This window comes from Pogoniulus pusillus, chromosome Z, assembly GCF_015220805.1.
Source record: "Pogoniulus pusillus isolate bPogPus1 chromosome Z, bPogPus1.pri, whole genome shotgun sequence".
Lineage (NCBI taxonomy): Eukaryota > Metazoa > Chordata > Aves > Piciformes > Lybiidae > Pogoniulus > Pogoniulus pusillus.
Window position 1 is genome coordinate 89,884,217 of NC_087309.1, and position 14,918 is coordinate 89,899,134.

Below are 14,918 nucleotides of genomic sequence, written 5' to 3' on the forward strand. Positions count from 1 at the left end.
ACAACTGCTTGAGCTAACAGTGTGCTAGCCTTGTGGAGCTGTCACCTAGCACCCTTCTTTAACCAGAACTGGAATCAAACATGTATCTTGGCTGTTTGACTGATTAATATTTTGCACTCAGTGACAGTCTCCGTCGTGCTGGGACAACACATGTGCTCATCCACACCTTCCCAAGCTACACCGACACCATCAGCTTAGCTGAGAGGCTGTGCGTGTCTTGCTTTGCTTTGCCTTGCAGGGAAAACAATAAGAGATACTAGCTTTCAGTCTTCTAAAAACCAAGATGCAGCCCACAAACAAACCGAACCAAACCAAACCACACCAAACCAAACCAAACTGTTAAAATTGAGCCACCAAAAACTTAGAGATAAGTTTAAGGAGTTTTATTTTGGCAAGCAAGTATCAGCGCTGGGCTCAGGGGAATTTATTTCCACAGCTGCGCACTGTACACATGCAGCTGCAGGGTTTTTATTTCCCGCTCAGATACATATTCATAAAGCAGTGTAATACATATTTTATCATTCCCGAAAACGGTTGCAGTTTTTCCTGGAACTGTTGCGCATGCGTGCTAATCCTCATGGGGTTCTCTTTGGTGGTTGTGAGGCTGAAGTAACGAGTCTTCCTCAGGTGTCTTTGTGACTCAGCTATTTGCGTCTTCACAGTTGCCTGCTTTACGGTCTTCTTATCTACCATTCTCATGGTGTTTTCTGTTATCGCTCATCCCTAGCCTTGCTCAGCTAGCTCTGGCACACTCCTGTTTTGTTCATGTCCCCTGTTCACAGGGGGCTATCTCTTTACAGCGCTTTCTGTTATCTCTCGTAGGTTCCAACGTCTCCAGCTTAGTTAGCTCAGACACTCCCTGCTCTGCCATTCACATAGTGACATATTTTCATTTTCTCATTTTCTTATATTCTGCTTTGCCATTCTTTTATTGACACGGGTACCATTTTTCACAAAACCAAACCACACCACATCAAACCAAACCAAACCAAACCAACCACCAAAACAACAGGTCAGGGGTTTAAGGGGGCAGAACGGAAGAGGAGTTAGAGCAAAGCCTTTACTCCTGTCATGGAGCTGTGCTCGCCCTTACCCTGAGACACAGAGGGCTGCTGGCCGGCGCCCCGACCCTGCGCATGCCCAAACGAGAGAGGCTTTAGTGCCTTTTGCCCTTTTCTCCCCTCTCTGTCTCTTTGCTTTCCGCTAAGGGCAGAAGGGAATGCTGGGAGCACTTTCAGTTTCCATTCTCACCGAGGCTTCGAGTTTCCTTTCACTGCCTGCGCGGAGCTTCTTCTTGCCCGCCCGCCCGGGCTCGGAGTCCCCGCTGCCCTGCAGACAGCCCGGACCGAGCACCGGCAGTCCGGTGCGAAGCCGGGCTCGCCATGACCGCGGAGGAGAGGAGGAGCCTGCAGTGCTACAGGCGGTATATCGAGAAGAGCCTGAATCCCGTCTATGTCCTGAGCAACATGACGGACTGGCTGTCGGATGGTGAGGGGAAGGTGGCACCTCTGCATCTCCCCCAGCCCAGCTCCGGGCTTCCCTTTTCTGCACTGCCGGGTTGGGTGGGAGGGCTTCTCTCCGGACCAACACTACTGGACCCTTCCCTCACTCTTTGCGTCGGGTGTTTTGCTAGAAGTGAAGGAGAGAGTCCGGAAGGAGGAGGAAAAGGGGGTGACAGCGGCTGCTGCGATGTTCCTGGATGTCATCTTGCAGCTGGACGAGGAGGGATGGCTCCGGGGCTTCATGGACGCTTTGGTTGCAGCAGGTCGGTTCCCCGTCGCAAGTGTGATTTCTATGGGCACAGGCAGAGAGAGTTGAGGTTGTCAGCCTGGAGAAGGGGAGACCTCTCTGTGGCCTTTCAGTACTTAAAGGGGATGATAAGAAAGCTGGGGACAGAATTCCTAGCAGGACCTGCTGTGACAGGACAAGAGGTGGTGGTTTAAATTGAAAGAGGATTTAGCCTAGTTACAAGGAGGGCATTTTTTTACAGTGAGAGTGGTAGGACACTGGGCCAGGTTGCCCAGAGAATTGGTATATGTCCCACCTTTGGCAATATTCCAGATAAGGTTGGACAAGACTCTAGTCAAAGATGTCCAGTGTATTACGGAGGGTTTGAACTAGATATCTTAAATGTCCCTTCCAACTGAAACCATTCTAGGATTAATATTCCCTGCCAGAGCTGCACCTATTGCCTGTGTTCAGCTTGCCAAACCAGCATGGAGGATTGCTCTGTTATCCCTGGGCTTCTGCTGTTGAGTCTGGTTACCCCAGATGAGCAGGAAAAAGTAGGTTGGCAGATATGAAAAATAAAGCTCTTTGAAGGTACAAGGAAACCCCCACCTGAGAAGCAGCAAGGACATACTTGATCATGGAGTAATTCAACAGAAGAGAAAGGGATGCAGGGTAAAGCTTCACCGACAGAAGACTTGTCTCTCCTGGAGCACTTAAAGAAGAAATAAGAGAGTCATTTTTCTCACCAAACATAATTTAAGGAAGCTAAATTCTCTGAAAGAGAAAGCTAAATGAGTTTCAGGATGTGTGTGGGGGTTAGCTTCATTCAAGGACAGGGTCTTAAATTAGAAACTGGTTTTAAGAAATTATTTAGAGACTTCAAGGGCAGTTTCCAAAAAAAACCCAGGTTTTCAAGAAGTAAGCAACCATTAGTAGTTTGTAAATAAGATAATTGCTCCTCAGTAGCTACAACTGCTTGGAGTGTGAGGTCCTAATGCAATTTCCTTTCCAAAACATGGCAGAAGAGATTGTAGAGGTGTAACCCTGCCAGGACTTCATCCACACATGTAGGTTCCATCATAGACTTTTGTTGATGATTTATGAGATATCTCAACTCCTAAAATCTCATGCCATAAGCCGCTTCTGTGTTTTCATTTACTCACTGTTGACTGTGGCTAGTTAGAGTATCTTAGTGAGCAATTACTACAACATTTCAGATCACTTGGATGTAACCCATACTCCTCTTAAAGCAATTACTAAGTCCAGAACAATTTTTTATCAGCCTGTGACAGTCATAATTTCTGAACTGCAAACGTACCTCGCTTGAACAAGTTGATGCCATTCAATTGGCTGTATCTTCAGCAGAAAACTGGACAGGTTCACCTGCTGTCTCCAAGTGCTATCCCAAGTATTTACTAATTGGGCCTGAGACTAGAGTTTAGCAATGCCACTATTTGGCATGTTCAGAGATAGATGATAATTGGATTAAAGACTTGTGGTGGTAGATACCCACACCACTCTCTTGCTCCTCCAAAAGAAAATAGGAGATTAGGCAAAATCCTCTGCCCACAGTGCCTATGGGATCCTGACCTACTTTCTTCCTTTAAAGCCCTCTAAATACTATTCCCTGCCACTGCCTGTTCCAGGACAGTATTTTCAGCTGTCCAGGCTGCAGATGAATGTGTTGCTTTCAGCTGGGGACTGACCTGAACCCAACGTGGTAGGGATATTTTTAGAAAGGGGACAACTAAGGGCAAGACATAAAGATAACTGACTGGTAAATGAAAGTAAATGAGACTGATGATATTTGTGATTCAGTGTCCTGTGCTCTGGGGAATCCTGTGGAAGAATATCATGGACTAGAAGGAGCCTAGAATTGTGTGAATGATAGGATGGAGGTTGGGTCATGTAAGCTGTGACTTTATGTAGCTCTTTCTCCACTTGGCAAGTGCTGCTGCTCTTTTAGCAAGATGTTTTTCATGTCATACATACAGAAGCTTTAAAGGAAAACACTCAAAATATAAAAAATAAATTAAAAGTCCTGCTCGTGGTTCACCCAGGATCTTGTCTGTTATAGGCCAAGAATAAATCCAGTTTCTCCAGTGTGGCTGAAAAAGTGGTTTCTTCAGCCTGACCCTGATGGAACTTGCAGTAGTGTTGTGTCTCTCTTTGTGAAAGGTTACACTGGGCTGGCAGAAGCCATCGAGAACTGGGACTTCAGCAAACTGGAAAAACTGGAGCTGCACAGGGAGCTGCTGAAGAGAATAGAGGCCACAATGCTAGAAGCTGACCCGGTGATGCTCATGCCTTACATAAACACATGCTTGATAGAAAGGGAGTGTGATGAGATCCTGCAGGTATGCTTAATAGCCTTGTTTTGCTGTGGGGTTCATCAGGCTGCTAAGGAGGAGAGTGGCCAGCCTTAGTCTCTAGTGAGGAACTTCGCTCCTTTCTCACAGCAGAATGTGCAACACCTGTGCCTCTCATTGCTCCCTACAGCTGAAGGAAGATTGGAGTGAGGTGAGGATCAATCCTTCCTCCTTGTATCAGGCAATTGAACAAGAGGAAATGGCTTGAAATTATGCCAGGGGAGATTCAGTTTGGATATTAGGAAAAGTTTCTTCACAGAAAGAGTGGTCAGGTGTTGGAACAGGCTGTGCATGCAAGTGGTGGAGTCACCCTCCCTGGCAGTATTCAAGAAACCTGTGGAAATGGCTCTTTGGGACATGATTTAATGGCCATGGTAGTGTTAGGTCAACCGTTGGACTCAGTGATTTTACAGATCTTTTCCAAACGAAATACTTCTGTACTTCTGTATTTCTGTGATCTCATTCTTTGCCACTCTGGCTCAGTGGTGGCATGCAAAAGGGATGCAGGCAGGGAAGCAGGATGGGTTGGCTTTGGTATTGACAGCGTTCAGCTGCATGTCTTTGCAGAGTCCAGGCTCCCATCAAGAGGCCATGGGAGCTCTGGGAAGATACTGCCTTGCTATGCCTTTCAAATAGACCTCTTTCTGGAGCATTCAGGTTGCACTAATGACCCTAAAAATACAGCTGTGAGGCAGGTGAAATGACATTTAGATGTTGCCTAATTTGATTCCTGTCTGTTATGAGACCCTACTTCAACTGTGGCAACCCTTAAAAACTCAGAGTGGGTCTTTGAGTTCCACCAGCACCCAAAGGGTTGGTCACAGAGTGAAAACTTCTGGAGTCATTAGATAAGTGCACAGAAATCCACAACATCTTCGTTGCCTTTGGACATGAAACTGCTGTATTATTATGCAATTCTAGCTCACTGTTATCAATGACCTAGGTGGTGCTACCAATCACTCATTCATGAGTGATTAATAATAAGTTATTGATGCTCTATGAAGAAGTCTGTTATGTGTCCTTGCTCCTTATGACTCCTGGGAAGGATTGTTTCCATCTATTTTGTTTTTAAAGTGCTACTTCTTTATGGAGATGCATCAAATTTGGTAAGAAGTTGCATCTGACCAAACATCAGATTTGCCACCATATTTTGTACTTTTGCATTCTCTTGCTCTGGAATTATTTATTTATTTGTTTGTTTGTTTAATCAGTTCAGCCTCAGAATTTTATGGCAGATACATTTATTGCCAAGGGTTTTGCCAGATGGAAATAGTAGCTCTGTGATGCCTCAGGCCTTGTGAATATTGCAGCAAATAGCTTATCTCTTGTAGTCCAGCTAAGACCAGTGTGTGCCTAGGCTGGCAGAACTACAGCAGCAGTCGGTAAATGACTGAATTTTATTGGAAGCCTCTTGGTCCATGAGAGGAGAATGCAATTTTCAACTGAACACAGATTCACATATTGGTAGAATTATAGAATCATATAAACGTTAGAGTTGGAAAAGAGGTCTAAGATCATTGAGTCCTGACACTGCCAAGTCCACCACTAAAGCCATGTCCCAAACCACCACATCCACACTTTTTTTGAACACTTCCAGGGACTCCACCAGTGCCTTGGGCAGCCTGGCCCTGGGCTTGACAACTATTCTGCTAAAGTTTTTTCTATGTCCAACCTAAACCTTCCCTGTACAACCTGAGGTCATTTCCTTTCATCCTGTTGCTTATTACCTGGGAGTAGAGACCAACTCCCACCTGCCTCCAATCTGCTGTCACTGAGTTTCAGAGAGTGAGGGGGTCACTCCTCAGCCTTCTCCAGCTAAATGACCTCAGTTCCCTCAGCCTCTCCTCATAAGACCTGTTCTTCAGAACCTTTGCCAGCTTCATTGTCCTTCTCTAGACATGCTCCAGCATCTCGATGTCTTTCTTTTAGTGAAGTGCTCAAAACTGAACACAGTATTCAAGATGTGGCCTCACCAGTGCCCAGTACAGAGGCACAATCACTTCCCTGCTGGTGGCCACACTGTTGCTGACCCAGGCCAGGATGCTGTTGGCTTTCTTGGCTACCTGGCTCATGCTTAGATGGCTGCCAACCAGCACTCTCAGGTCTTTTTCCACCAATCAGTTTCCAGCCACTCTGTTCCAAGTATGTAGCATTCATGGGGTTGTTTTGACCCAAGTGCAGGACCTGGCATGACACAAAGGATCAAAGAAGGGTGTCTTTGGTCACTCAGAAGCTACAGCAACTTCTCTTGTGGTGTGTGCAGATCAGTGAATACAGAAGCAAAGCAGCCGGGATAACGAAGCTTATCGAATGTCTGTGTCGGTCGGACAAGGAAAACTGGCCAAAAAGCCTTCAGCTGGCACTAGACGAAGCAGGATATTACAATGCAAGTGAGCTGTGGAATATGAGAGAAGGTAAAATGTGGATTATTTGGTTTATGGTCTTTTCCTATTCTTGCACTCAAAAATTAGAAGTTTTTTTTTTAATCAGGAGAATAAGACTGATTTAAAAGGATACCATCAGTATCCTGCATTGAACGTGGTTGCCTTTTATATACCAAAATGCAGGTACTAAAGTACAAACCATCAGAAGTATTTTTATCTCCCATCCACAATCTCCCTGGGCAACTTGTTTCAGTATCTCATGACCCTCACTTTAAACAACTTCTTCCTAATATCCAGTCTACATCTCCCATCTTTCTCATCCTGTGACTGCAAGCCCTTGTGAAAAGCCTCTTGCCACCTTTCTTTTAGGTCTTCTTTACCTGTGCTTAAGGATAACAGGGCACTGGAACAGGCTCCTCAGAGAGGTTGTGGAATCTCCTTTTCTAGAGACTTTCAAGACCCATCTGGATGTGTTCCTGTGTAATCTCTGCTAGATTATGTAGTCCTGCTCTGGGAGGAGGTCTGGACTCAAAGACCTTCAGAGGTCCCTTCCTACTCCTAACATCCTGTGATCCTGTGTTAAACCTGTAATCTTGTCAGTAAATACAGGGGATATAACTTGCCTCCCAATTTGTTATCTCCCTTGATTTTTAGGGGAATAATTGTTGATCTTCAAAACTCTTGGTGCTATCCATCTGACTTGAAAGGGAGCCTAGAGGCGGCATCATTTCATGTAGTCTTTCCTTGCTAGCAGCTAACTCCTTCACCTAGTCACTCTCACAAATACAACATTTTAATGTCAAAAGAATCAATAATGTACCTGGTCTTTTTGTGGTTGTGTAGAGAATATAAAAGATTTTGGTGGTGAAGTGGCAGATGCCTCTCAGAACAGCTTTGAAACCCTGGTGACGTTTTCTGAAGAAGCAGAATGTGGTAATCTCAGTGAAAATCTCTCTTCAGCTTCAGGTAAGATTTAAACAGTTTCTTGCTGGAATTTTCCATTTTGTTAGACTTTTGAGGCATGCAGATGTGGTGTTCCACAGAAGAAGGTGCTGAGAAATTAGTGTGAATCTCTGACCTGATTTAGCTCTCCTCTGTTCTAATGTTTGAAGGATCTCATTGTTGGGCATTGCACATGTTAGGTGTTACCTCTCATGTACTACACTTCTAGTTCCTGTTCCATAAGTACAAACCCTCTGACAAAAGCCTAATTTAAGAATTAACTTCCAAAGTCTGTAGAACAGAATGCTAAAAGAAAGACTGTGCATATATTTTGGGGAAAATGAGCTCTTGGGGTTTTCAAGAGTTGCAGCAAAGGTCATGTGAGGTGAGATCTGTCAGACAAAACCTTGAAATGAATTCATTTCAGGAAGTACAGCTGAGTGGTTACAAAAGCATGTTTTCAAACCTACACAAAACACTTCTGGGGTGTGTACATCCTGCCAGAAGGCTTCTCTATCAGAGAAAGTTGTGTGTGGACTTCGGAGAATCTGGCTTTTGTCCTTTAACACAGCAACAGCATGGGGCACAATACAATCCATGCATTCTTCACAAAACTGTGGTTCTCTCCTGGAAGGGATCTATGAGTCTCCAGCTGTTTATGAACCAATGAAGGCTCGGAGCTACCAGATTGAACTTGCACAACCTGCAATCAATGGGAAAAATACTCTGATATGTGCTCCCACAGGTAAGAAAACACATCTGTTTTAGAAAAAACTCTTGGTGGAAAGGGCTTTGAGGAGGAGAGAAGGATGAAGGCCGATACAAACGTTTCCAGCTGTTTATTTGAAAGCAGTCACAGAATCACTGTTGTTGGAAAAGACCTTCAAGATCATCAAGTCCAACGGCTGTCTAAACCTACCAGGGCCACTACAACACCACATTCTTGAGCACCAGATCTAGATGGCTTTTAAATATATCCAGGAATGCAGATTCAGCCATGTCCCTGCACAGCCTGCTCCAGTCTTTGAGAACCCTTTCAGTATAGAAAATTTTCCTAATGTCCAACCTAAACCTCCCCTGGTGTAACTTGATGCCCTTCCCTCTTCTGTTATCAGTTGTAACTTGTGAGAAGAGACCAACCCCCTCTTCACTCCAGCCTCCTTTCAGGGAGTTGTAAACACCAATGAGGTCTCTCAGCCTTCTTTTCTCCAGACTGAACAACTCCAGTTCCCTCAGCTGCTCCTCACAAGGCTTGTGCTCTAGCTTTGTTGCCCTTCTCTGGACCTGATACTGTCTTCCTTGTGGTAGATTCGGGTCTAACTTGGCGTTCATGACCAACAGCAGCACAGAGACTGAGCAAGACAGAGGCATCTTTTGGCACTTCAGAGCCTGTAGTCAGGCTTCGCGTGTTCTGACCTCTGCTTTCTCACTCTCTGAGGCAGATCTTTGAGTTAAAATTGTTCACTATTATTTAAAGATGTTTAACAAATTTGGCTTGCAAGGTGAATGAAAAATAGAATGTGTTGCCCAGAGACTGCCCTGTCTCCTGTTCTTCAGTGCCAACAGCACAAGCAGCTTTTGCAGCAGCTCAGGACTGAATTAAGAAGATCTAAGTCAAGCAGCAAATGAGAGATCATTCAGCTTTTTCTCCATCTGTTTTCTCATGTTGCTAGCCTGATTCTCACCTGGGTCTTGACAACGAAGGTGGGATAGCAAAGGCACGGAACAGTTCTGTGTGGCTGCACGGTGAGCCTGAGTGCTGAAGGAAAAAAATGTGAGAGGAGCAAGTCTGCACAGGGGAGGATGGAAGCTGATGGCACATGTACTGTATACAGTTCTGATGCCCCAACACAAGGAGAACATAGAACTGTTGAAGCAGGTTTGAAGGAGGCCGTGAAGATAATCAGAGGTCTGGAGCACCTTCCTATGGGGACAGGCTGAGAGAATTGGGGCTGTTCAGCCTAGAGAAGAGAAGGCTCCAGGGAGACAGACCAGCCTTTTGGTACATGAAGGGGACCTACAGAGAAGCTGGGGAGAGACTTCTTACAAGAGCTTGTGGTGGCAGGATGAGAGGGAATGGACTGAAGCTTGAGGAGGGAAGATTTAGACTGGAGATTAGGGAGAAATTCTTTACAGTGAGCATGGTGAGACTGGAACAAGGTTGTCCCTCCCTGGATGTGTTCAAAGTCAAGCTGGACAGAGTGTTGAGGAACCTGGTCTAGTGGAAGGTGTTGGGAGGGGATTGGAAATAGATGATCTTTATGGTCCCTTCCAACCCAAAACATTCAGTGACTCTGTGGTGCCTATACCATGTTCTGACTGGATGTAGGAAGGAGCACACACTTAAGAGCAGAAATAGTGATTTCAAAGAACTCCAAACTGTAAAAGGATTATCATTCCCAGTGACTGCTGCACAGTCTTTACAGACTAAGACTGAGATAGTGATGATGGCTGCAGCAAAGATGTGTTTAAATCTGTCCCCAAAGAGTCTGGACATGTAACAGCCTTGTGACCTCACTGTTCTTATAGGGAATCTTGATAAGATGGGCTTCTTTCATACTAACTCTTTACTTATCATGTTCTTTTAAAGGGTCTGGGAAAACTTTTGTGGCCATTCTGATCTGTGAACACCATCTGCAAAACAGGCTCCTGGGACGGAAGGCAAAAGTTGCCTTCCTTGCAACGAAAGTGCCAGTGTATGAACAACAGAAAAATGTATTCAGGCAGCACTTTGAAAGAAAAGGGTGAGTGTGGTAATTCCACCTGGTGGATTCCTCCACAGAAACAAACTGCTCTCTAGGTCAGCTGCAGCTAGAGCAAAACGTAATGGATTTACTGGTGACAAGAGTCTGTACATCAATGTAAGGACAACACCTAGTGGTAAGACTTTATGAGTCTGAAGTCTGCTTTTGGAGCGTTAATCACTGTTTGGACAGTGTGTATGGAAATGGCCAAAGTATACCTGTGCATGCCTCTGGAAGAGGGATCAGAGAATTGTAGAATGTTAGGGGTTGGAAGAGACCTCTGGAGATCTTTGGGTCCAACACCCCTGCTAGAGCAGGACCATAGAAGCTAGTGCAGATCACACAGGAATGCATCCAGATGGATCTTGAACGTCTCCAGAGACGCAGACTCCACTACCTTTCTGAGGAGCATGTTCTAGTGCTCCATGACCCTTACAATAAAGTTCTTCTTCGTGCTGAAGTGGAACTTCCTGTGCTGTAGTTTACATCTGTTACCTCTTGTCTGTTTACAGGGCACAAGTGAGCAGAGGCTGTCCCAATCCCTTCCTTCCTGACCCCCAGCCCTCAGATATTTAGAGACATTTCTTAGATCCCCTCTCAGCTGCCTTCTCTCCAGACTAAACAGCCCCAAGGCTCTCAGCCTTTCCTCATTGGGCAGTGCTCCAGTCCCTTCATCAGCCATATAACCCTCCATTGGACCCTGTCACATAGATCCCTGTCCCTCCTAAAGTGGGGAGTCCAAAACTGGATGCAGTATTCCAAGTGGGGCTTCACTAGGGCAAAGTACCTATCAGATATTGATAGACATTGATTAGATCCCCTCTCAGTCTTCTGAGGGTGAAGTGTGCTCTCTCTTGAGACTTTTTTCAGCCTTCTTTCCAAAACAAGGCAGTTCCAGGATTCCACTCTCAAATGACAGTCTCCCTTTCTTTTCCAAAGAAACCAAAGAAAACTTCTTTGTTTTTTACAACCTCTAGTCAGAAAATTATGACCCATCCCTCAAATAGGACTGGAAATTGCTTAGGGCAATATTGACAATCTATAAATTCTGATTTTTAATTAAATGATTACTGGACATCTACTTATCAAATGGTATAGCTATGGGATAATGAGGCTGCTGGGCAGCAAACAGCCCCATGCTTGGAAGTGTATACAGAGAAAAGGATAAAGAGCAGGACCTCCAAATACAGCCAGGGTGTGCACTGACAAAATCATAGAATAGAATCATAGAATGGTTTAAGGTTGGAAGGGAACTCAAAGTTCATCCACTTCCAATACTCTGCCATAGGCAGGGACACCTCCCACTAGGACAGGTCACTCAAGGCCTCATCCAACGTGGACTTGAACACCTCACATCCTCCCTGGGCAACCTGTGCCAGTGTTTCACCACCCTCACTGTAAAGAACTTCTTCCTAGTATCTAGTTTAGATCTCCCCTCTGCCAGCTTAAACCCATTCTTCCTCATCCTGTCATTACAAGACTTTGTCAGTAGTCCCTCCCCAGCCCTCCTGTAGGCCCCCTTCAGATATTGGAAGGCCACTACAAAGTCTCATCGAAGCCTTCTCTTCTCCAGGCTGAAGAGCCCCAACTGTTGTAGCCTCTCCTCATAGCAGAGGTGCTCCAGCCCTCTGATCACCCTCGTGGCCCTCCTCTGGACTCGCTCCAACAGTGCAGTGTCCTTACTGTGTTGATGGCTTCAGAACTGTACAAATTACTTTAGGTGGGGTCTGACGAGAGCAGAGCGAAGAGGGAGAATATCCTCTTGCCCTGCTGGCAGCACTTATTTTCATGCAGCCCAGCACACAGTTGCTGTCTGGCATGCACTCACACTGCTGGCTCATACTGAGCTTTTCATCAACCCAGACCCCCAGGTCCTTTCCTCAGTGCTGCTCTCAGCCATTTGCCACCCAGCCTGTATCTGTGCATTATAAAATGTATAAATGTATATATTTTAATTTTATTTTAGAAATGCATAAATCCATCACCCTTTGAATCTAGTATATTTTAGTTAATGGGAGTTGAAAATGCATCCCTTTCCTTTCACTTTTTTTTTTTTAATCTCAGATTTAGTGGGTCAGACTGCTGCATCAACAATCTGGTTGTTTGAACTCAGTCATTACCTTTCTTCTGGCTTGCTGAAGAGTCCGTTTTTCTAGGTTTTTTTGGCCCTGAAGGCATGTCCTATCTTTTGCCTCTTTGTCCTAGATACTCTGTTCAAGGAATTTGTGGTGAAACAGTTGCCAGTGTCCCTGTAGAAAATGTGATAGAGGACAGTGACATCGTTGTGATGACACCTCAAATTCTTGTCAACTGCATCAAGCAAGGGATCCTTAGCTCCCTCTGCACCTTCACCCTGATCATATTTGATGAGTGCCACAACACCACGGGCAACCACCCTTACAGTGTGCTGATGACCAGATACCTGGAGCAAAAGTTTGAATCCTCTGCAGACCTGTTGCCTCAGGTAAGGACCAGGCTGTGGGTGGTGGAAACCTGAAAGAATAATACATTATGCAGTGCAGTCAGGAAAGCCTGAAATCTTGCCTTTTGTGTTAATCCAGTTCAAACTCCCATTTAACTACATCTGCAAGTTGAAAGAGTAGCACCTGGAATGCTTTTTCCTTCTTCCTGAACACCTCCAGGCTGCTTTCTCATGTTAAATGTTCCTTGCAGCTGCCAAGAAAAGCTGATAAAGCATGAGACAGGACCAGGATACAGGATTGCTGGGCTAAAGTACGTGCATCAGAACTTCCTTGTCACCTCTCTATCCCTGCCTTCTGCAATATTGCAACACATGGGGCCACTGCTTCCTCTGGCAGGAGGTTTTGGTCCAGCTGAAAAGATATCTCCTCTGAATGAGTGCAGGCAATGGTTCTGAGGATGGATTTGGGGGTTTCTGTATGAGGAGCACTGACAAATACAGGTGGCTATGGAATTTAGTGTGTGGATAGTGAAGTGAAGCTGAAGGGCAGCCTTGGCTGCAGTGGCCATAAAATGGTAAGAGTTTAAGATCCTCAAGGCATCAAGGAGGTTGCATTGCAAACTCACTGTTCTGGACTTCAGAAGAACAGGTTCCAACCTCTTCAGGGGACTCCTTGGCAGGGTGCGATGGGAAAAAAACTCCGGAAGGTTGGGGGACCCAGGAAAGCAGGTTGGTGTTCAAGGATCACCTCCTCCAGGCCCAGGAGCAATGCATCCCAAAAAAGAAGGCGGCAGGTAAGAATGCCAGAAGGCCTGCATGGATGAATAGAGAGCTCCTGGACACAGATGCAAGAAGAAAGCCTACAGAGAGTGGAAGCAAGGAAAGGGAACCTGGGGTGAATAGAAAGAAATTGTGCAACCAGAGCTCAGGTTAGGAAAGCTGAAGGACAGCTGGAATTAAATCTGGCTAGGGACATTAAGGGGAACCAGAAGAACTTCTTCAGGTATATTAGTGAGAAAAGGAGGACGAGGGACAATGTGGGACCCTTCCAGGAGGGAAATGGAGAGCTGGTGACAAAGGATGTGGATGAATCTCAGAAGCTCAATGACTTCTTTGCATCAGTCTTCCAATGGCAAGGGCTCCAACCACAATGTCCAAGTCCCAGAGGTCAAAAGTAAGGACTGGAGAAGGAAGATCTGCCCACTGTAATGGAAGATGATGTTTGTGAACACCTAAGGAATCTGAACATGCACAAATCCATGGAACCTGATGAGATCCACCCACGGGTCCTGAGGGAACTGGCAGATGAAGCTGCTAAACCACTGTCCATCATATCTGAAAGGTCATGGCAAGCTGGTGAAGTTCCTGCTGACTGGAAAATGCCCATCTTCAAGGAAGGAATAAAGGATGACCCTGGGAGCTACAGAGCAGTCAGTCTCACTTTTGTGCCTGGCAAGATCATGGGGCAAATCCTCCTGAAGGCTCTGCCAAGGCAAATGGAAAACAAAGCAGAGGTGATTGATGGTAACCAGCAATGGCTTCACCAAGGGCAAATCATCTCTGACATATTTAGTGGCTTTTTATGATGAAGTTACAGCAACAGTGGACAAGCAACTGACATCATCTACCTGGACCTGAGTAAGGCATTTGACTGTGCCACATGGCATCCTGGTCACCAAAGTGGAAAAACACAGACTTGATGGGTGCACTGCTGGATAAGGAATTGGCTGGATAAGGAACTGGCTGGATGGTCGCATGCAGAGAGTGGTGATCAAGGGCACAATGTCCACCTGCAGACCAGTGACAAGTGGTGTCCCTCAGGGTTCAGTGCTGGGACCAGTGCTGTTTGACATCTCTGTCAGTGACATGGACAGAGGAGTCGAGTGCACCCTCAGCATGTTTGCAGATGACACCAAGCTGTGTGGCACGTTTGACTTACTGGAGGGCAGGGGTGCCATCCAGAGGGACCTGGACAGGCTGGAGAGGTGGGCCCAGGCTAACCTCAGGAAATTCAGCAAGGCCAAGTGTAAGGTCCTGCACCTGGATGAGAGCAATCCCAAGCACAAATCCAGGCTGGGTGGCAAATTGCTGAGAGCAGCACTGAGGAAAAGGACCTGGGGGTCTGGGTTGATGAAAAGCTCAGTATGAGCCAGCAGTGTGAGTGCATCCCAGACAGCAACTGTGTGCTGGGCTGCATGAAAATAAGTGTTGCCAGCAGGGCAAGAGGATATTCTCCCTCTTCGCTCTGCTCTCGTCAGACCCCACCTAAAGTAATTTGTACAGTTCTGGAGCCATCAACACAGCAAGGACACTGCACTGTTGGAGC

General features: G+C 45.9%; 1 protein-coding gene across 4 annotated transcripts in view; it reads left to right on the top strand.

The window, feature by feature from the left end:
* The first annotated feature begins 1,111 nt into the window (after positions 1-1,111).
* RIGI (RNA sensor RIG-I) overlaps positions 1,112-14,918 on the top strand; it is a 33,391-nt gene continuing 19,584 nt past the window's right edge. For 3 of the 4 annotated variants that reach the window (XM_064139959.1, XM_064139960.1, XM_064139961.1), the window contains exons 1-7: positions 1,428-1,765; positions 3,910-4,088; positions 6,364-6,514; positions 7,328-7,450; positions 8,061-8,171; positions 10,017-10,170; positions 12,376-12,634. In XM_064139959.1, the coding sequence (XP_063996029.1) occupies positions 1,486-1,765; positions 3,910-4,088; positions 6,364-6,514; positions 7,328-7,450; positions 8,061-8,171; positions 10,017-10,170; positions 12,376-12,634 (1,257 nt within the window). In that variant the 5' untranslated portion in view covers positions 1,428-1,485. Of the gene's footprint in view, positions 1,766-3,909; positions 4,089-6,363; positions 6,515-7,327; positions 7,451-8,060; positions 8,172-10,016; positions 10,171-12,375; positions 12,635-14,918 lie in introns of all 4 variants that reach the window. The other variant, XM_064139962.1, reaches the window with a different exon arrangement.